Source organism: Equus caballus, chromosome 4 (assembly GCF_041296265.1).
Source record: "Equus caballus isolate H_3958 breed thoroughbred chromosome 4, TB-T2T, whole genome shotgun sequence".
Lineage (NCBI taxonomy): Eukaryota > Metazoa > Chordata > Mammalia > Perissodactyla > Equidae > Equus > Equus caballus.
In genome coordinates this window covers 96,765,358-96,788,529 of record NC_091687.1, presented here as the reverse complement: position 1 = coordinate 96,788,529, position 23,172 = coordinate 96,765,358, and the positions used below count along the sequence as shown (strand labels likewise).

The window sequence follows — 23,172 nt, the reverse complement described above, 5'->3', positions numbered from 1 at the left end:
ATTGCTGGGCTCCATGGCAGATTGCTCTGTGAGTTATCTGGGTGATGGGGACTACAGCAGAGTTCCCATCTCAGCTCCTCTGGCACCATAGCCCATCATCCTCTCCCCTCTGGTTGAGACTCTGAAGACAGGTCAGGGAATGTCCTGGACTTCCCAAGTGAAAGATACAGGAACAATCAGGACTCATGAATAGTGTAGAGATGTATCATCAGATAGTTTAGCTCATGCTGCAACAATAAATGACCCCCAAATCTCATGACTTACAAGAGTAAACGTTTGTTTTTCACTTGTGTTCATCATAGTTTCAGTTCTATTCCATGTCCTTTTTGCTTTTGGATCCAGGGTGACAGAGCAGCCCTCATCTTGGTGTCGTGTCCTGGCAGGAGGAAACCACAAGCTGGCTCTTAAAGCTTCTACTTGCCTTGCACTGGTCAAAGAAAACCATGTGGCCACCCTGTGCACAACAGGGGGAGGGTGTATAAGCCTACATGGAGGGCCTCTGCAGATCACATGGCCAAGCCTAATACCAATGGGCAGGAACAACAATGTGCCCTCAGGGAAGGGCAATAAGTGTTATTAACTATAATACAGTCAACCAAAGGAGGAAGCTCAGACAGCCAGCAGTGTATGAGGGTTCCCTTTTCTCCACATCCTCTCCAACATGTCATTTTTTGTCTTGGTGATTATAGCCATTCAAAGGGGTGTATGATGAAATCTCAGTATAGTTTTGATTTGCATTTCCCTGATGATTGGTGATGTTGAACATCTTTCCACGTGCCTGCTGGCCATCTGTATATCTTCTTTGGAAAAATGTTCATATCATCTGCCCATTTTTTGATTGGGTTGTTTGTTTTTTTGTTGTTGAGTTGTGTGAGTTCTTTATATATTTTGGAGATGAACCCCTTGTTGGAAATACGATTTGTAAATATTTTCTCCCAGTTGGTGGGTTGTCTTTTCCTTTTGTTCTGATTTCCTTTGCCTTGGAGAAGCTCTTTCATCTGATGAAGTCCCATTTGTTTATTTTTTATTTTGTTTCCCTTGCCCAAGTAGACATGGTTTTCGAAAAGTTGCTGCTAAGACCGATGTCAAAGAGTGTACTGCCTATGTTTTCTTCTAGGATTTTTATGGTTTCATGTCTTACTGTCAAGCCTTTAATCCATTTTGAGTTAATTTTTGTGCATGGTGTAAGATAATGGTCTACTTTCATTCTTTTGCATGTGGCTGTCCAGTTTTCCCAGCACCATTTGTTGAAGAGGTTTTTCTTTCTCCATTCTTGGCTCCTTTGTTGAAGATTTAGCTGTCCATCTACTTGTGGTTTTATTTCTGGGCTTTCAGTTCTGTTTCATTGATCCATGTGTCTGTTTTTGTACCTGTACCATGCTGTTTTGATTACTATAGATTTGTAGTATATTGTGAAGTCAGATATTGTGATGCCTCCAGCTTTGTTCTTTTTTTCAGGATTACTCTAGCTATTTGGATTCTTTTGGTGCCTCATGTAAATTTTAGGATTCTTTGTTCTATTTCCGTGAAGAATGTCATTGGGATTCTGATTGGGATTGCATTGAATCTGTAGATTGCTTTAGGTAGTATGGACGTTTTAACTATGTTTATTCTTCCAATCCCTGTGCATGGAATATCTTTTCATTTCTTTATGTCATCATCAATTTCTTTCAATAATGTCTTATAGTTTTCATTGTATAGGTTTTTCACCTCTTGGGTTAAATTTATTCCTAGATATTTTATTCTTTTTGTTGCAGTTGTAAATGAGATTATGTTCTTGAGTTCTCTTTCTCTTAGTTCATTATTGGAGTTTAAAAATGCAACTGATTTTTGAAAGTTAATTTTTTACCCTGCAACTTTGCTGTAGTTGTTGATTATTTCTAATAGTTTTCTGATGGATTCTTTAGAGGTTTCTTATATAAAATCATGTCATCTGCAAACAGTGAGAGTTTCACTTCCTCCTTGCCAATTTGGATTCCTTTTATTTCTTTTTCTCGCCTAATTATTCTGGCCCAGACCTCCAGTACTATGTTGAATAAGAGTGGTGAGAGTGGGCACCCTTGTATTTTTTCTGTTCTCAGAGGGATGGCTTTCAGTTTTTCCCCTTTGAGTGTGATGTTGGCTGTGGATCAGTCATATATGGCCTTTATTATGTTGAGGCACTTTCCTTCTGTACCCATTTTACTGAAAGTTTTTATCATAAATGGATGTTGAATCTTGTCAAATGCTTTTGCTGCACCTATTGAGATGATCGTGTGGTTTCTATTTCTCATTTTGTTAATATGGTGTATCACATTGATTGATTTGCAGTTGCTGAACCATCTCTGCCTCTCTGGTACAAATCCCACTTGATCATGGTGTGTGAACCTTTTACTGTATTGCTGTATTTGGTTTGCCAATATTTTGTTAAGGATTTTTGCATCTATATTCATCAGCAATATTGGCCTGTAATTTTCCTTCTCTGTGTTGTCTTTGGCTGGCTCTGGGATCAGGGTAATGTTGGCCTCATAAAATGTGTTGGGAAGTATTCCATCTTCTTCAATTGTTTGGAACAATTTGAGAAGGATAGGTATTAAATCTTCCTTGAATGTTTGGTAGAATTCTCTAGAGAAGCTGTCTGGTCCTGGACTTTTACTTTTTGGGAGGTTTTTTATTACTGTTTCTATCTCTTTATTTGTGATTGGTCTATTCAGATTCTCTATTTCTTCTTGATTCAGTTTTGGAGGTTCTTTGATTCAGTTTTGGGAGGTTGTGTGAGTCCTAAGAATTTATCTATTTCTTCTAGATTGTCCAATTTGTTGGTATATAGTTTTTCATAGTATTCTCTTATAATCCTTTGTATTTCTGTGGCATACCATTGTAATTTCTCCTCTTTCATTTCTAATTTTATTTGTTTGAGACTTCTCTCTTCTTTTCTTAGTGAGTCTAGCTAAGAGTTTGTCAATTTTATCTTCTCAAAGAACCAGTGCTTAGTTTCATTGATCCTTTCTACTGTTTTTTTTTTTGTTTCAATTTCATTGATTTCTGCTCTAACTTTTATTATTTCCCTCCTTCTGCTGAATTTGTGGTTTGTTTTTTCTTGTTTTTCTAATTCTTGTAGGTATAGTTTAAGATTTCTTATTTGAGATTTTTCTTGCTTGTTAAGGTGGGCCTGTATTGCTATGAGTTTCCCTCATAGGACTGCTTTTGCTGCATCCCATATGATTTGGTATGGTGTATTTTCATTTTCTTTGTCTCCAGATATTTTTTGATTTCTCCTTTTTTCTTCAATGATCCATTGGTTGTTCAGTAGCGACCATAAGTCTTCACATATTTGTCATTTTATCTGCTTATTTCTTGTGGTTGATTTCCTGTTTCATAGCATTATAGTTGGAAAAGATGCTTGTTGTTATTTCAATCTTCTTAAATTTATTGAGGCTTGCCTTGTTTCTCAACATATGGTCTATCTTTGAGAATGCTCCATGTGCACTTGAGAAGAATGTGTCTTCTGCTGTTTTGGGATGGAGTGTTCTATATATATTTATTAAATCCATCTGGTCTATTTTTTCATTTAATTCCACTATTTCCTTGTTGGTGTTCTGTCTGGATGATCTATCCATTGATGTAAGAGGGTTGTTAAGGTCTCCTACTACTATTGTGTTGCTTTAAATATCTCCATTTAGGTCTGTTAATAGTTGCTTTGTGTATTTGGTGCTCCTGTGTTAGGTGCATATATATTCATAAGTATTATGCCCTCTTGGTGGAGTGTCCCTTTTATCATCATATACTGTCCCTCTTTGTCTCTCATTGCCTTTTTTATCTTGAAGTCTACTTTTATCTGATATAAGTATGGCAACAGTTGCTTTCTTTTGTTTGCCACTCACTTGGGGTATCATCTTCCATCCCTTCACTCTGAGCCTGTGTTTGTCTTTAGAGCTGAGTTGTGTTTCTTGGGGGCAGCATATTGTTGGGTCTTGTTTTTTAATCCATCCAGCCACTCTGTGTCTTTTGTTTGGAGAATTCAATCCATTTACATTTAGAGTGATTATTGATATATGAGGGCTTAATGCTGCCATTTTATCACCTGTTTTCTGTTTGTTCTGTATTTCCCTTGTGCTTCTTGTCCTATGTATTTCTGACTGCCAATTCAGTTTGGCAGCTCTCTATGATGATTTTCTCAGTTTTCTCTTTATTTATCATTGTGTCTCTGTTCTGATTTTTTGTTTAGTGATTACCATGAGGTTATGAATAAAAGATCTCGTAGATGAGATAGTCCATTTTCTGATAGGCTCTTATTTTCTTAGTCTAAGCAGTTTCCCTCCCTCTCCTCTTCCCCACCTAATTTATTGTTGTCACAACTTATTCCATTTTGTGTCGTGAGTTTGTGGGTAAATTGCAGTGATGATATTTATTTTTGATGTTTTCCTTTACTTTATCTTTAAGGTCATAATTAAATGTTTGCTAACCTGTTTTGGTAGCTGCAATTTTCTGATTTTGTCTGCTTATTTATCTCCTTGATCAAGGCTTTGTAAACCCTTTCTTTTTTTTTTTTTTCCAGGTATGAGGCCTTCTTGATCATTTCTTGTAGGGAGGGTCTTGTGGCAATGAACTGCCTCAGCTTTTGTTTATCTGGGGAAGTTTTTTATTTCTCCATCATATCTGAAATATATTTTTGCTGGATAGAGTATTCTTGGCCAAAAGTTTTTCTCTTTCAGAATTTTGAATGTATCATTCCATTCTCTCCTAGCCTGTAAGGTTTCTGCTGAGAAATCTGCTGAAAGCCTGATGGGGGTTCCTTTGTAGGTTATTTTCTTCTGCCTTGCTACCCTTAGTATTTTTTCTTTCTCATTGACTTTTGGCAAATTTGCTAATATATGACTTGGAGAAGGTCTTTTTACATTGATGTACTTAGGAGTTCTGTAAGCTTCTTTTACTTGTAATTCCAGCTCTTTCCCCAGGTTTGGGAGGTTCTCAGCTATTATTTCTTTGAACAAGCCCTCTGCTCCTTTCTGCCTCCAGAATACCTATAATCCTCATGTTGCATTTCCTAATTGAGTTGGGTATTTCTCAGAGAATTTCTTCATTTCTTTTTGGTGTTAGTTCTCTCTCCTCCTCTATCTGAAGCATTTCTATATTTCTGTCTTCTAAATTGCTAATTCTGTCCTCCATAATATCAGCTCTGTTATTTAAGGACTCTAGATTTTCTTTATCTCATTCATTGTGCTTTTCATCTCCAACATTTTGATTGGGGTTTTTTTTTTTTTTTATGGTTTCAATCTCTTTGTGAAGAATTCCCTCTGTTCATTAATTTTATTCCTGATTTCATTGACCTTTCTTTTTGAGTTTTCTTGTAACTCATTGAGTATTTTTATGATAGCTTTTTTGAATTCTCTGTCACTTAGATTGTAAATTTCTGTGCCTTCAGGATTGATTTCTGGGTGCTTGTCCTCCTTCTTGGCTGGAGCGTTACTATACCTCTTCATACTATTTAATGGGGTGGATGTGCCTTCACATAGTGGTAGTATCTGGTTGCAGATTCCAGGTGTTGTGTACTCTGGGTCCACCACGATCCCTGGCAGCTGTGCCTGTCCCTGGAAGCTATACTGACAGGGCTTGTCTGTGTTTGCATGCTCACTGCTGGTGCTTTACAGACCTATGTGCAGGCACTCTTGCAGGGGTCCCTTGCTCAGGCCATCTGCCTGAGCTGATGCACCAGGCTGGGGGAGGGACACTTTATTTCGAGTGCATGATCCCAGGGGTATTTCCACTCTGCACTTGCTCTCTGCCCTCCTGGGCTGCTCAGCTTCATGAAGACACCCTCCCAATTGCTTTTGTTCCTCAGTGTTGAGCTTTCCCACAGGCTGGGAGGTAACTCAGAGAGCAAACATGTTCCTGAAGAGGCCTGCTCCCTCCCCACTCTGCTCTCAGGTCCATGCGTGGTCTTGCTCCCTAGGTTGCTGCAGTTGGGGGAGGGAGAGTAGATCTCCTTACCTCCTTCTACTTCCTCCCAGAGGGTCCAGCACCTCACCTTCAGACGTATGGCTGTATGGGTCTCTCAGACATCCATTGTGTTGTGTGAATGTCCTCTGTTGGTTTATGAATATCCTTTTTCTTGTATCTTAGAGGGGAGAGTCTAAGGGAAGAGCTCACTCGGGGATGATGCTGACGTCAGTCTCTTGATGACTTTTATTCTGACTACTGGGTACTCTGGGTACTGGTTAATTCCTCTCAATGGTTTTACCTGTTAGCCTTGACTCTGGCCATGGATCATACAGTTCCTGCAAACAAGGCAAGCAGTATTTGTTTTAAAATATAGATTTTGTTTCTATTCAGATATGCTGAGGCCAACAGATTAGAAGATTGCCATTGCAAAGATAGTATATTGCTCACAATTCCAAAAAGGAGGATGCAAGACACACCATGCAGAGCTGTGTGAGAGAGCACCAAAGTTGGTCACAGGTAGAGAGAGAGAGAGAGAGGGAGAGAAGGAGAAAGAGATGGAAAGAGGGAGAGGGATAGAGAGAGAAACAGGAATGGGTGAGCTGGCAAGGCAGCTTTAGGACTGATCAGTTTGAATAACTTCAGTGGGCTCTAAGGTGTAGGGGCTGCCTCTAGTTGTCTGATGCCTAGCCCTGGGGTAGTTAGGGCAGAAGAATAGTGTTAGAGCAATAAAGCAGGAGGTAGGAAAGGTGTGGGCTCTGAGTTGGTTAGTTTGCATACAAAAGGCAAAAGAGAGGAGAGGAGGGGCAGGAGGTTGTTTTCTATCTCTAGGAATCCTAGGAATCCTCTAATCCTGGGAGGGGCAGTCCCTCCTTAGTCTGCAAGGCCTCAGATGTCAAAATCTCAGATACAGAAACTAAAAAGCATGGTTAATACAGTATTTTAAATACATTCAGCCTTTCATAGGCAGGTCTTAGCATTAGTCATCCACTCAAATCCGATACTAGGTGATATATTGGTGGTCACTTCACCCTGGATTTGCTGCCTGGTTATCCATAATAATAACATATGACATTTATTGAGTACCTATTACGTGCCAGCACAGTAAAGGCACCTATAATGATAGATTGGTTGGAAAAATGGCCTAATACTCTACCCCTCTGCATATCTATGTCCTTTGCAATGTAACTTTGTAGCTCCTCTCATCAAAAGATGGAGTTTCTTGGGGCCAGCCCAGTGACATAGAGGTTAAGTTTGCGCACTCTGCTTCAGCAGCCCAGGGTTCACCATTTTGGATCCTGAGTGCAGACCTACACGCTGCTTATCAAGCCATGCTGTGGCATGCATCCCACACATAAAGTAGAGGAGGATGGGCACAGATGTTACCTCAGAGCCAGTCTTCCTCAGCAAAAAGAGGAGGATTAGCATCAGATGTTAGCTCAGGGCTAATCTTCCTCAAAAAACCCCCCAAAAGATGGGTTTTCTTTCCCCACCCCTTAAATCTGGGCAGGCCGCATGACATATTTTGATAAATAGAATGCAGAGGAAATGACAGTATGTCTGTTCCAAGCCTAGGATTCCAGAGGCCTTGGACACTTCCATTCATTCTCTTGGAACCCTATGTGAAGAAGCCTGGACTGTCCTGCTGTAGGATGAGAGATCACATGGAGGACAATCCAGTTGTCCTAGTTGAGTCCATCCTAGACCAGCCTCTAGCCTGCTGTCCCACAAACATGTGAGAGAGCTTGGTCAAGATTAGCAGAGCTGCCTACTTGACCTGCAGTTTACCATTAGTGCATGAGCAAGCCTACCCAGGACCAAAAGAACTGCCCAGTCAACCTCTAAATTTGTGAGCAATGATAAATGCTCTGTTTCAGCCTTCCTGTGGGTTCATTTGTTTTTCTAAATGAGTAGATACATTGTATACATATATATATATATTTGTTGTTGTTATATATTTTATTTTTAAAAGCTGATAGAACTATATGATTTTTTAATAAAGACTTTATTTTTTTAGAGTTGTTTTAGTTTTATAGCAATATAAGACCATTTGATCATGGTGTATAATTCTTTTCATACTTTTTTGGATTTGATTTGTTAATATTTTGTTGAGGATTTTTGCATCTTTCTTCATGAGGAATATTGGTCTGTAGTTTTCTTTTCCTGTAATTTCTTTGCCTGGTTTGGGTAGTAGGGTAATGTTGGCTTCATAGAATGAATTAGGAAGTATTCCCTCTGCTTCTATCCTCTGAAAGAGATTGTAGAGAATTGGCATAATTTCTCTTTTAAATAAGTTTGGTAGAATTCACCAATGAATCCATCTGGGCCTGGTGCTTTCTATTTTGGAAGGTTATTGATTCAATTTCTTCATTAGATAAGTGCTGATCTATATGATCTTTAAAAAAATTACCCAGATGTACTACTTTGCTAAACACGATAAAAAAATTTTTAATGACATGAATTTTAAAAAAACAGAACAAAATTCTAACTATGCTGGCAGTCACTGTCTACTGAGCGTGATGAATGGGATATTCAGAAATAGGACATGGAGATTTATCCCAATGATTCCCCTTCTGCAATTCAATAAAGATCATCCTGATACTTGGCAATTGCTAGTGGAAGTTTTCAGCAGGAAAAGAATCCTGTGCAAGTAGGTGGCATGAGAAGCAAGTTCTCATTTGCCACCATTTTGAGGAGACTAGGCTTTTCTTAAAAGGAAAAGAACTGAAAACGTTTTCCTTAACAACGTTTACCTCACCAAAATGAAGCTAACTGCTAAACTTTGCTTCTTGCTTCCTATTTCATTTAATTAAAAAAAAAATTTTTTTTTTAGATTTTATTTTTTTCCTTTTTCTCCCCCAAGCCCTCCAGTACATAGTTGTATATTCTTCATTGTGGGTCCTTCTAGTTGTGGCATGTGGGACGCTGCCTCAGCGTGGTTTGATGAGCAGTGCCATGTCCGTGCGCAGGATTTGAACAACAAAACACTTGGCTGCCTGCAGCGGAATGTGCGAACTTAACCACTCGGCCACGGGGCCAGCCCCTATTTCATTTAATTTTTAAAATACTTTATAGATAAAGACACTGATATAATTAATGATGATGTCATTAAGAAAACCAATACATTAATGATTTTGCTTTTTTTTTTTTTAAATCTCAAAGATCATTCATGTGAATTGAAGGTTTCTAACATGGTTGATGCCCTAAGTATAAATTTACCTTTTCTGAGCCTGTCTCTAAGGTATAATGGATGACCTGTAAAATGCAAACACACTTTTTTGTAGTATCTAATGGAACTGACAAAATCCTCTAAAATACCAATGAAAGCATCTAAAACAAAAACTTCAGCATCAAAAGTCAGTAGAAAAACACTCAGTGAATAATGAAGAAAGGGAAAAAAAATAGCCCAAGACCAATCAAAAAAAGTTATAGTACAAGAAGAGCAAAACTGAGCCAGCCCTGATGGCCTAGTGGTTAAAGCTTGGCACTTACCGCTTCAGCGGCCCAGATTCACTTCCTGGTCGTGGAACCAAACCACACCACCCGTCTGTCAGTTGCCATGCTGTGGTGGTGGCTCACATAGAAGAACTGGAATAACTTACAACTAGGCTATACAACCATGCACTGGGGCTTCGGCGGGGAAAAAAGAAAGAGGAAGATTGGCAACAGATGTTAGTTCAGGGAAAATCCTTCCCTGAAAAAACAAAACAAGAGCAAAACCAAAACCAATTGTAGAAAAAGAAATTCCAAGCAGAATGTTATGACCATTTGGGATCTCATGAAGATACTAGAGAAAAAGCAGATTAGGATGAAAAACTATTTCAGTACATTTGTGAGTGCTATAAAAATTAAGATAATACTTAATTGTTTTATGCTTATTAAAAGTATACAACTGTGGAATTAAATTTACAGTACAGCCAATCAGTAATGCCAAAGATTAATTGAAAAATCAAATCCAAGATACAGAAAGATGGAGTAAAGGAGTTATAATATTACCAGCAAAATTACTGACCTGGGCAATAGAGCACAGAACTACAACCGCAGATTAAAAAGAATTTCTGAGGAAGTTCTGGACTAGCAACTTAATCAGGGTTGTAATAAAGGAGCATTTCTTAGAATTGGAAACAAAAATTCAGTTAAGCCTGAAATTCAAAAGTGTACCCAAGGTCTTGTCAAATATTATAATTTAAAACAGTAAACCTGAATAAATATTTTAAATTGTTGAACATTAATAACAAGGAATATTTTAGGCAACTAAGAAGGGGTAGATAACATTTAAAGCAATACCAAATAGAATTATTTTGGACCTTGGAATCCAAATGGAAAGCCACAGAGACTGAAATCAGTATTTTTTTAATGTAATTATTTTATTGAAGTCATATTTGCTTATAACATTGTGTAATTTCAGGTGTACATTATTATAAATCAGTTTCTGTATGGACTGCATCGTGCTCACCACCAATAGTCTAGTTTCTTTTTTCTTTTTCTTTTTTTTTGTGAGGAAGATTCACTCTCAGCTAACATCCATTGCCAATCCTCCTCTTTTTTTTGCTTGAGGAAAAGTAGCCCTGAGCTAATGTCTGTGCCAGTCTTCCTCTACTTTGTAATGTGGGATGCCTCCACAGCATGGCTGATGAGTGGAGTAGGTCTGCATGCGGGATCCAAACCTGTAAACCGAGGCCGCCAAAGCAGAGCACATGGAACATTAACCACTCGGCCGTGGGGCTGGCCCCATCCGTAGTCTAGTTTTTGTCTGTCACCATACATATGTGCCCATCTACCCCTTTTGCCCTACCTCTCACTCCCTTCCCCTCTGGTAAACATTAATCGGTTCTCCTTATCTGTGTGTTTGTTTATCTTCCACATGTGAGTGAAATCTTATGGTGTTTGTGTTTGTCTGGCTTATTTTGCTTAGCGTAATACCCTCCAGGTCCATCCATGTTGTTGCAAATAGCATGATTTTGTCTTTTTTTTTATGGCGGAGTAGTATTCTATTGTGTGTGTGTGTGTGTGTGTCTATAGTTGATGGGCACTTGGGTTACTTCCATGTCTTGGCTATGTGAATAATGCTGCAGTGAACATAGCGCTGCATAAATCTCTTTGAATTGTTGATTTCATGTTCTTTGGATATATACCCAGCAGTGGGATAGCTGAGTCATATAGTATTTCTATTTTTAATGTTTTGAGAGATCTCCATACTGTTTTCCATAGTGGCTGCACCAGTTTGCATTCCCACCAGCAGTGTATAAGGGTTCCCTTTTATCCACATCCTCTCCAACATTTGTTTTTTGTCTTGTTAATTATAGCCATTCTGACAGGTGTAAGGTGATATCTCCTTGTAGTTTTGATTTGCATTTACCTAATAATTAGTGATGTTGAGCATCTTTTCATGTGTTTGTTGGTCATCTGTATATCTTCTTTGGAAAAATTTCAGTTCAAATCCTCTACCTGTTTTTGATCAGGTTGTTTGTTTTTTGTTATTGTTGAGTTGTGTGAGTTCTTTATATATTTTGGAGATGAACCCCTTGTCAGGTATATGATTTGCAAATATTTTCTCCTAGGTGGTGGGTTCTCTTTTCATTTTGTTCATGGTTTCCTTTGCATTGCAGAAGTTTTGTAGTCTGATGTAGTCTCAATTTGTTTATTTTTTATTTTGTTTCCTTTGCCTGAGTAGACATGGTTTTCGAAAAGATGCTGCTAAGACCAATGTCAAAGAGTGTACTGCCTCTGTTTTCTTCTAGAAGTTTTATGGTTTCAGGCCTTACTTTCAAGTCGTTAACCCGTTTTGAGTTAAATTTTTATACGGGGTAAGATAATGGTCTACTTTCAGGAAATCAGTATTTTTAAGATACGTAAAGCTAATATGTCTCATCCATGATGAGAAATAGTGATAATTATAATAGCTTCCACTTAATTGCTCCTTTACTGTGTGACAAGTGCTGTTTTAAGTCCTTTAGATATACTACCATGTTTAATTATTGAGTAACAGAGATGAGGTAGATCAAGACTGCCCTTAAACCCTCAGACCTGGGCAAGAGGGGCCCCTGCCCTGGGCCTCTGCTTTAGAAGTTCCTCTCTGTTCATGATTTACACCATTTAGGCCCCAGGGAAATGCTTCCCCATGTCTCTTATCCTATGTCCTCAGCACAAAAGGTGATTGCTTCTGAATGCTGTGCAGGTGTATGGGTTGTACCACTGCCAACACTGGAAACAGATATCGTTTTGGACTTGGCGGAGGATTTCAGTGGTGGAAATGTGTAGGTAAGCAAAAACAAACTAACTTGTCAAGTCCTGCCTTTCAGATAGCATGGACACAGTAGAATCCTACAAAATGATATAGCTTTTCCCAGTAGTTTCCAGTGTCCATTTTCTCTCCTCTTTGTGGTCTAATCAGTGGTTCTGGAGGTGCTCACAAATCATATAGTATTTGCTGCAAGTGCACGTGGCGGCTGGGAAACATTTTGCACTGTTAAACAATTTATACTACTTCTCAATATTTATATAGGTTGTTTTCCATGTAACATTTGAGAGACAGGACACTGATTCCTTCCATTAGCAATTACATGCACATTGAATGTGGTATTGAATATAATTTTTATAAAAATATTCTTAAGATTTAATTAAATTTTCAAAAAATTAAGTGGGGAGTTGCACTTCACCTCATGATGTAGAAAGTCACAAGAGAAAACCAGATAACCTACAAAATCATAACTTTTCTTAAACCCATAAGAGAGCTGTGGTCAGAAGTCAGCCAAGTTAACTGAAATCCAGAGAGTGACAAGGTTCTGCAGAGAGAGATGTGACACAAAAACTATTTTAGCTTTGACAGAGGCGAGGGGAAGAGATGGCCCCCATAACGTGGGTAAGATGAAATCAGGTATAATTTTAGTGAATTCTTAAAGACCATGTGGGCTAGCATGTCAATTTGTAACAGGTAATAGCAGGGGAGGACACTGAGAAAGTTACACTAGAACAACCACAACAAGTGGACTGCACTGATTACTAGGTAATCTTCCCCCATCACCCACTTTCAAAGATGAGATGATCTCCATGTTATGGAAATGTTTATGACCACAACAAAAGATGAGAAGAAATTATAATACCCAGTTGGACAAGGGGCCTGAAAGCTGATGCTCTCATGCACTGCTACAGGAAGGATATATTGGAAGACAGTTGGTAATATTATAAAAGGTCTTAAAAATACACATGCTCTTTGATCAAATAATTCCAGTTTCAGAAATTTATCATGGGATGATAATAAAATATGTGTAGAGGAATTTAGTTCCAACGTCATTTGTATTTGTTAGGGTCCCGGCAGGGAACAGATTGGCATACTTAAAGTGGATAAGTAGGGAGAATTTAACAAAGGACTCTTTACAAAGATGTGGGAAGGGTTAAGGGAAACCAACAAAGGATGGTGGGGTGCTTGGGCTACCACTGATGGGGACATCATGCCACCTTCAGCGTGAAAGTGCGACGGGAGGGAGCTGTTACCGGAACTCAGGGAGAGTAGCCATAGGAGAGAAGCTCCCACTAGGTGCGTTCAAGGTCTTATGTTCAAGAGCCCAGCCAACCCAGCCAATTGGTAGCCCTTCTGGGAGGGAGCTGGGGGAATAAACACTCTTGCCTCCCTCCCTTTCTCATTATAAGATTTCTTGCTGATGCTTCCCATTGACCAAACCTGCAGGAATCCAGAAAGCGAGGAAGCCCAATGCCAGAGTCTTGCGAAGGTCAGCTTCCCAAAGCAAACAGCATGGTGGAGAAGGGTAGAGGATGGATGTGGGCTAATAAAAATATCCAGTACAATATTTGGTGCAGCATTGCTTATAATGGTAAAATATTGGAAACCACCCAAATGTCCAACAGTAGGGAATTTGATGAACAACTTATATAGGTTCATATTTTGGAACACAGTGCCACCATTCAAAATGATGTTTTGGAAGTATTACTTATTAAGGTGAAAAGATGTTTATAATGTTGAATGAAACAAAATATTCTGTACAATCTGATCCCAATTTTCTATCAGTATTATACGTGTGTGTGCATTCATGCATTTAAAGTGCCTGGAAGAGCATATGGTCTAATGTTAACAGTGCTACTTTTGGGGTGGTGAGATTACAGATAATTTTTATATTCATGACTTTGCTTCTCTGTATATTCTGCTTTTTCTACAATGTGTAATAAAAAATTAAAGTTCTTTTTAGAAAAATGTGAAATATGGCATGATCCCAAATTAATTCTGTGAGTTAAATAGGTGCTATTCTCAACACTGACAAGGAAAATTCCTGAAAAATTCTATTAGAAGCCAATTTCATTTTTGAACATAATTACAAAATTCTTTCTTCTTATTTTTTTAACAAAATTCTTAAGTAAAATTACAGCAAAGAATTGAGCAATAATAATTATCATTGTATATTTAATTAGATGCCAGTTATAATTCTGGGTGACTTACCTGATCCTCTAACTTATTTTCGGACACCACTATGAAGCAGATATTAACATTTCCATTTTTAGGTAAGAAAACCAAGGCTCAGAAAAATCATGCCCAAAGTTACGTAGTTATTAAACGATAAATCAGTATTCAAAGTCAGATCTGTTTTCATCTAAATCTGGTGTTCTCGACCACACCATGACTAAGTAGAACTTATCTCCAAATGCAAGACTAGCAGATCACAAAGAAAACTCTGAATATAGTACATAACGTCAACAGAATGAGTAGTGAATATCCGATTACATTATAGACACGGCAAAATCATTATATAATATTTACAAGACTCTTAGAAGCTAGAAACAAGTAGATGCTTCATTAACTTAGTGTCTATGTCTTTAAAAACAAAAGTCAACATCACATTAACTATAAATTAACTGGCCACTATTATAATTATTTAGCATATTTCTAGAGATTATTGTCATTGCTTTAAGATGGCCAAAAGTGGATGGAAAAAAAAAGATCAAAACATTACTATGGTAGCCTGATGGAAATTCAATCATTCATTCAGTAAGTAGTTACTAAGAACCTACTATGTGTACCAGGCACTGTGCCGGGCATTGACCACGTAGCGGCAAAGGATAACAATAGCTAACTGTAATGTAGAGTTTGCTATACGCTAGGCTCTTTTCTAAGTGCTTTGTGTATAACAACTCATCCAATCTTCATACAACCCCACGAGGTAGTTACCATTATTGTTGTTCCATTTTATAGATGAGGACACCAAGGCACAGAAGGGCTAAAGTGTCATAGCTAATCAGTGGTAGAACTATGACACAAATATATATAGACTTGGCTCAAGAGTCTGAGGAATCAACCATTGTGTCAATACCCCTCTCTGAACAAGAAATAATGGTCTTTGTCCTCATGGAGATTATGATTTAGTGGCACAGATAGACATGATACCAAACACAGAATTAAATACACAGTTTCAAATAGTAGGTGCTAAGAAAGAAGACACTAATGGGAATGCCTTACTTAGGTGGGGACAGGGCATTTAGGGGAGGCTGGGGTGAGGAGAGCCTGTCAGGTGAAGTGGGGGTGAAGGGCTAAGGCCAGAGGGAAAGCCTGTGAAGAGGCCCTGGGGCAGCGCCTGGAAGAATGGTCCCTCTGCCGTAGATATCAGTGCCTGTCATGGACCATGTTCAGGACTTATGGCCAATCTGAATAGCGTGATATAAATTGGCACCTTCTATACTTAGTTTAACACATGGCAGCCATCACACCTTTTTTTTCATGGTCTAGAGCTGTGCTGTCCAATATGGTGGCCACTAGCCACATGTAGATATTTAACTTTAAATTAATGAAAATTAAGTAACATTAAAAATTCAGATCCTCAGTCACCCTAGTTACACTTCAAAATGCTTGTAGCCATTTGTGGCTAGTGGCTACTTCATTGGTCAGAGCAGATTTATAGAACAGTTCTGTCATTGCAGAACGTTCTTCTGGACCGTGTCGGGCTAGAAATTCCTTAATTTGCCCTTTTAAATAGTGGATGAGTTCCACACAGAGCTGTTTGTGGGCAGATAGTTTCATCATCCAGCTTCTCACAATTTTTATCCAGAGCCTATACAATTCAAATTTTGTAAACGTATTTTATTGTTTGGAGACTGTCACTTCCTAAAGGGCAGAGATTGTGTTCTTCTTCTAATTCTGTGAAGAGCACTAAATTTAATAAACATTTGCTGATGCCAATTACTATAGCTTACTGAATGCTGTACAAGACCAAGTTAATATCACGTCTGAAGTGACCTTTCATGTTTTTAAGCAATCTCTGGTTGGTGTTTCATAGTGTATAGCAGAGGAATCCAGCATTTCTTGACATACTTTGATGTCTGAGAAGTTACTCTATCAGTGTAAGAATGAATAAGTAGGTGCCATGGCACATCCCTTCTGGCCTTGGTACCAAAGAACTGTGGACAAACTCGTGATTAATTAACTAGGTTAATTGTTAATTGGGGACTAGGGAGGGATGAGCTGAGGGAAGAGACTCACTTAGAGCTTAGTTCTTATACTTCCAAATGGAAGTACTTGGGATGTACTTCCAACTAATTCAACAAGCATTAATTGAGCCCTCCAACCTGACAAGGCACTGGGGAATAAAGAGATGAAAATGAGGAGGTCTCTGCCCTTGAAGAACTTACAGACATATGAAGATTTACTCCGTGTGGTCAATGCAGTGACAGAGGTATCATGGGGACTTACGGGAGCACAGAGGAAAGGCAGTAAACCCAGCTCAGGGAGACCAGGGAAGGCTTCCTGGTGAAGTGATTTCCTGCCCACAACTACAGAAGGCTCAAGAGCAGAGATCTCTCCTAGGAAGGGTGTCCATCTAGAGATTTGAGTGAGGAGGAAGTTTTCTAGAGAAGCAGGGAAATTAGGAACAGATATATAGTTAGTGGGTTTGGCTTTATTTATTCATGTAATTGATCTGAACTCATGACAAGTCGGAAGAACAAAGAACTGAGCTAGCCTACTATCATTATTCTCATTCTGAATTTGAGCCAGAATTGATGAGTTTTAGAACACAGTCATATGTGGGTTGGAGTTAGTGGAATGCCAGAGAATGAGGGTGATTCTAAAAACAGCGTTCGCCAACTGTTGCCATGATTCTACTGTGGAGTTTTGCCATGCCTCAGGAGAGCTGCCCGTGGATTTGGGGCTATTGCGGGAAATGACCACGGAGAGTGTGGGCAGAGGATTGAGCCAGTTGATCTGTGGCAGCTTGTGTGTTGGGAGAAGGGAGGTGGGGAGAAGGAGGTGAGGGAAACTGCAACAGAGAGGCAAGGCCTGGAACCTACTTCAGAAATGTTCTTACTTGCTGTTATTGCTGCCAAGCCATGCAAGAGGGACAGACATTTCCAGCCCATCCCAAGGGTCCTGGTTGTAAACGTTGTACCTGCAGTCATAGGTACTTTGAAGCTGTTTCTCCCTCCACTGGCTTCCACTATGACAGGCAGGATTGAGGTAAATAGAGGTAATTCTTTTGTTTAGACCATGGCAGGTCTAAACTCTCTGCTTGCTACATTATGACCATATCCTACTTATTTTCTTTTTTGTAGCAAAGTTTGTCTAAATAGCTTTTCCTCCAGTTAGGTAAGTGATCCATCCTGGGCCACATTCTGTTCATTTCTACCTTCTTACCTGTGCAATTTCTACCTTGGCTGTGTCTTGTCTTTCTACCTTTCTTTTCTCTACAATACCCTCTCTCTTCTCCTTCTTTCTTCCTTTCACAAGTGTCACCCGTTTTTCCCATTGTTTAAGACTAAGCTTGAGCCCCATGTAGTCTGTGAAAATTTCCCTATCTGCTGTAGCTCACCTGATCTTTTCCTTTTCTGGCTTTTTGCATTTATAGTCTGTGAAAGATGACATGAGTGGAGCCATAATAAAATAGAGCCAGAGCAGTCATTTCAGAGGAACTGTCTTGCATGTCTTGTTTTCTTTATCTTCCAAATTGGACCCAACTGCCAATGGTTCAAGAAGTTGTTAAGGACAAGAATATCTTGTTTGTAAGGACTGATGAAATTGGACTTTGCTGATGACTGAATCTCAACCAATCAATGAAGTACAAGTCTAGCTTTTTGCCTGATGACTGAATCCCAAGCCAATCTGTAAAGTGAAAACCTAGTTTTACCTCATCTGGCACCAATGAACTCTTCTTTAATACAATTCACCTCATCCTCCCTTTTCCCCATAAAAACCCTAAGACCTTCTCCTGTAATTGGGACACTATTTGGATTTCTATTGGGTCTATGCTCTCTAAATTGCAATTCTTTGAGCTCAAATAAACGCTTTGCCTGTTAAACAGGTTTCTGTTTTTGCAGGTTGACATATGGTGTCAGAAGTGGGATCTGAAGCAATCTCACCTTCACAGACTGGCATCCCCTGGAAAAAGGTTCAATACCAAAACCAGCCCCCTCGTGACTAAGCTGCTTCCATGGACAGCCAACTCCTCCAATCATGGGATCTCTCAGGCTTGGACCTCCCTCCCTTTGATTGAGGTTAGTGCCTTTCTTTGGGATCAGTGAAGCCACTTTCACCATCACAACAGAGATTTCTCTCAAGCAAGCAGGGGACTCCCTGGTTACAGTGCCGATGTTACTTTTACTGCAGGAGAGGATTCTGTCAGTAGATAGGTGAGTACTTTGAATTTTGGAGGGGATTCCCTTGGTAAAATTTCTGCTTAGACAAACTTTGCTGTGGGTTAATATGCATATGAGGTAAAAGCTATTGCTAAGGGACATCTTGGAAGATAAAGCCACAAAATTGGTGGGCACGGATTGAGCATTTAAGGACCATTACGGTGCTCACCACCTCAAGAAGTCTCCCACGGTAGGGTAAGTTGGTCACGGAATAGGCTAGATTGATGCTAGGTTACCCACCAACCTCAAGAAAACTTCTGTGCAACAAGGTCCACTGTAAAAACATCACACAATCCCCAACCTGCAGTACATTCCTCTTAGGTATTAGTTTGGCATCAAGAGACCCAAGGCTTAGCCAACCCTGTTAATGTGCATATAAAAAACCCTATTGTCATTCTAAGTTGCACTTTTTCTTTACCAGGGACTTTCATTTTCTAAAGTTTCCAGAGAAGTTCCTCCATTGGGAACTCCAGCTGGTTTTGTGTTTAAGAACTACAGTCCTTCCTCTTATAAATTTTTGTCCCAGTGGACTGATAATACTCAAGGTGATTTAAAATTACAGTGGCCACTTTGGGGCTCCTTTAAGCTTCCAAAAGTTGTCTTTTTGCATACTAGATTTGAGAACCATGCACCAGGCAAATTAAATGTAATCTTTAATTTCTAAAGTGTCAAGCCCTCCACCTTCTGCTACGTCTGCTTAAAAACTATGGTCTCAGAAGCTGTAAATATGCACAAAGAAGAGCAAAATCCTACTAAGCTTATTTCATGTCCGAAGAGCTTGGCCTGGTAACCGTCAGACTGGGGGCCGCAAAACATGGTGAGACAGTAACAAAGATTGCACCTCATTTATGGTCAGATATGGCTGGACAGAAATATAGATTGATCTCCACTTTTGGCTAGGGTCCTACCAAACTCCCACCAGCCTCAGGGGAATTCTGTTGGCCATTAGAAGGAATGTTCCAATTAGGTAAGATTATTTAAGAAGTGCACTTGAAAGCAAAGGCTTCGAAATTCCAAAATAGCCTTATTGAAAGTTTCATTGCAAAAAGCTAATGAAAAATTATGAAATAAGAGGTACCTAAAAGAAAAGACTGTACAAAAGTCCATTAAGTTAATGCCTTTACAGATCCCCCCATATCTACCTTCAAAGGAAGGCCCTATATGAGCCCCTCTCAGTGTTAACAAGACTCTGAGAGATTTTCCGGCAAACTGCTACATTACTCCCTTAAACAGCCAAGGGAAAACTAAAATTGAAAATTAATGGAGAAGGGGGCTAGCCCCATGGCCGAGTGGTTAAGTTTGTGCACTCTGCTTCGGCAGCCCAGGGTTTTATTGGTTTGGATCCTGGGTACGGACATGGCACTGCTCATCAGGCCATGCTGAGGCAGCATCCCACATAGCAGAAGCAGAAGGACCTGCAACTAGAATATACAACTATGTACTGGGGGGCTTTGGGGAGAAGAAGAAAAAAAGAGAGAGAAAAAAGAAAAATTAATGGAGCTGTTGTTGTTGAACACTGCCAAAAATATTTACTGTCTGTACTGGCTGAAACCTGACAAGGTGTTTGAAAGGATTTAGTAACTGATGATCAGAAATTTGGCCAAATCGGAAGCTGATATTTGGAGGATGGTAGGGATTTTTTTTATAGGCCTTCTTCCCTAAGTTAAAATAGAACTATGTACCCAGAAGCAAATTAGGAATGATGTAGTTTGACAGGTAGAGCAACTTATAATATCATTTAAGTTACAACCCCATTTTTTCTTTTTTTTTGATGAGGAATAGTGGCCCTGAGCTAACATCTGTTGCTAATCTTCCTCTTTTTTTTTTTTTCCTCCTCAAAGTCCCAGTACATAGTTGTATATCCTAGTTGTAGGTCATTCTAGCTCTTCCATGTCGGATGCCACCACAGCATGGCCTGACGAGCATTATGCAGGTCTGCACCAGGATCTGAACCAGCAAAACCCTGGGCCACCGAAGCAGAGGGCGCATACTTGACCACTCGGCCACAGGGCCGGCCCACAAGCCAAATTTTTAAAATAAACAAATTAGTTTTACTGCGATTATCTTTGGTTAAAAAATGAGGGCAACTGTGGAGAGAAAAATTATGTTGGACCTTTGTAGATGTGAGATTCTAATCCTATTAATTATCTTTGAGGTTGTGTTATATACCTGTGGACTGGACTCCCCTGGCCGAGGGTAGTATCTTTGGTCTCACTGACTGTTCACAGCGCCCTTTTTGGAAAACCTCAACTGACACTACACGGGATGGTCACCAGCAGATCAGTGTCTGTTGGTACACAGCCTTCTGCTGATCCCCAGTTGTCTTATGCTAATACGACCAGCTCCTGTAAGTCTTATATTCAAGCGTATCATCAGGGTTAAAGAAGCTTGCCTAGATTCCAATTTAAAAGACCCTGTTGATCACAGTCTAGAGGCTGGTGACTGGGTATTCTGAAGCGATATCAAAAGATACCTCTTGAGCCCTGTTGGAAAGGATCTTACCGAGTACTCCCGACCACCAACACTGCTGCAGAACTAGAAGGCCTTGAACCTTGGAGATACACCTCACAGCTAAAGAAGGCTCCACCTGACATCCAGCCCTGTACAAATGCTGGAGACCTCCAAACCAAATTAACTAGGAAGAGAAGCAGCTGACATCGAGGCAGAGAGCTTTCCCTAAATGGCCAGACCAGGCCTGTATCCCTTTTACTTGCTGTTGTTTACCTTATCTTCTCCTTCCCTTTCATGAAAAGACAATACTCTTATCAGCATCTCCTAATCTTACGAAAGGGTGAGATATTTCTGACTCTTGGGTTTGTCATCAGAAGCCTCAGCCTGTATGTAAACCTGGAGAATCTTTTAGTACTCTTAATTACCAACCTCTCTGCCATTCCTCCCCTAATTCATTGTACAAAGTGTCTAGAACTTCTTGCCTAACCAAGAAACCTCCAGAGATTTAGGAGGTAACATTTGTAACAGTTGCAAATACCTCTTGTTTTACTTGGGTAAACACCTCTGGCAAGTTAGAGACAGAACTAGACAGAATGTAGGCACAAGCCAAATGGTTACATGCAGTGCCCATTGACATCCTGTGGTTCTTTGATCTCTTTAGCTGGCTGCCCTCAGGCATTGCCTCCTGGTTCAGTTCTATCCTCCAATTTAGACTTAGCATTTTGTTTGTTGTTACAGGAATTCTCCTTCTTGTAAAACTTTGTCTCCTCTGCAAGTTCCATGTTATAAAAACACCACTTGGATAATGGTCCCTTGGTGCTTTGAAATGATTCCAAAGGCTTGTGAAACTTCATAGGAGAAACCTGAAGGAACTGCAGAAGATGTCTGCCCTTGAAAGAACTTGACAGTAGAGCCTTCCTCTGCTCTGGCACTCTTGTTCCTCAAATGTGGCCTAAAACCCCCTGAGGAAACCACTCTCCCTCCTACCTGGGACATGAGGTACCAGGAATGAGCCTTCTTGGTGACAGGGGACCAGTGGTGCTTTGACGCTGATCAGCAATGCTTTCCAGTATTTGATCAGCGATGCCTTTGGAGAAAGATCTTGATCAAAAGAGGAAATGTGAAAGATGACAAGAGTGGAGCCATATTAAAATTGAGCCAGAGCAGCCATTTCAGAGGAATTGCATTGCATGTCTTGCTTTCTTTATCTTCCAAACTGAACCAAACCACCAACATTTCAAGAAGTCACTAAAGATAAGAATATCCTGTTTGTAAGGACTGATGAAATTGGACTTTGCTGATGACTGAATCTCAATCAATCAATGAAATACAAGTCTAGTCTTTTGCCTGATGACTGAATCTCAAGACAATCTATGAAGTACAAACCTTGTCGAGCACCAATGAATTCTTCTTTAATAAAACTCACCTTATCTTCCCTTTTCCCATTAAAAACCCTAAGCCTTTCTCCTGTAATCAGTACACTGTTTGGGTTTCTACCTGAAATGGTACTCTCCGAATTGCAATTCTTTAATCCTAAATAAATGCTTTGCCTCTTAAACTGGTTTCTGTTTATGTAGGTTGACAAGTCCAAATTCTGTCATCTAACACTGAGACTTACAGTGTTGAAGAGGGAGAAATCACTTAGAGACTACATAAGGCCCATCTTGACCCATCATCCTCTATCCTTTCTCTCTTCTCTTGGAGGAAGACATTGCCTTTTTCTAAACATATTTTTATTGAAAAGACATGTATAACAACAACATCAAAGGACAGAATGTCCATAATCTCATTATCTTAGTACACCAAATTTAAGTATTGTGCAATTCCATTCTGGTCATACATGTTGTTTTACATCAGTTTGTAAACTATTTTATATTTAGGTTTTTTCCCCATTTAACATTGTAACCCAAACACATCCTTTGTTTCTTCACAGTTATTGTTACAGAAGCATAGCATTCCCTCTCGTTACTCTACTATAATTTTATCAAGCCACTCTCCTGAGACTGGACACTAGGTTGCTGGCTCTGCCTTTTCAAAAGAATTACAAGTTGCTCTTGATTCTATTTCCTCTTAGCTCTGAAAATTTACTCTATCAGTTATCCCTTCCTTGCATTTTATTCTCTCACTGTCTTCAGACACCTTCTCTTCTATCTACAGGGATGTTCAGTCCTA

At 39.5% G+C, this 23,172-nt stretch overlaps 1 protein-coding gene across 2 annotated transcripts in view; it reads left to right on the top strand.

Annotated features, from left to right (window-relative positions):
* Positions 1-22,558, top strand: part of ZC3HAV1L (ZC3HAV1 like) — a 37,446-nt gene extending 14,888 nt beyond the window's left edge. The window contains exons 5-6 of one of the 2 annotated variants that reach the window (XM_070265996.1): positions 18,232-18,408; positions 21,739-22,558. In XM_070265996.1, the coding sequence (XP_070122097.1) occupies positions 18,232-18,236 (5 nt within the window). In that variant the 3' untranslated portion in view covers positions 18,237-18,408; positions 21,739-22,558. Of the gene's footprint in view, positions 1-12,064; positions 12,181-18,231; positions 18,409-21,738 lie in introns of those variants that run through there. The other variant, XM_070265995.1, reaches the window with a different exon arrangement.
* The last annotated feature ends 614 nt before the right edge of the window (positions 22,559-23,172 follow it).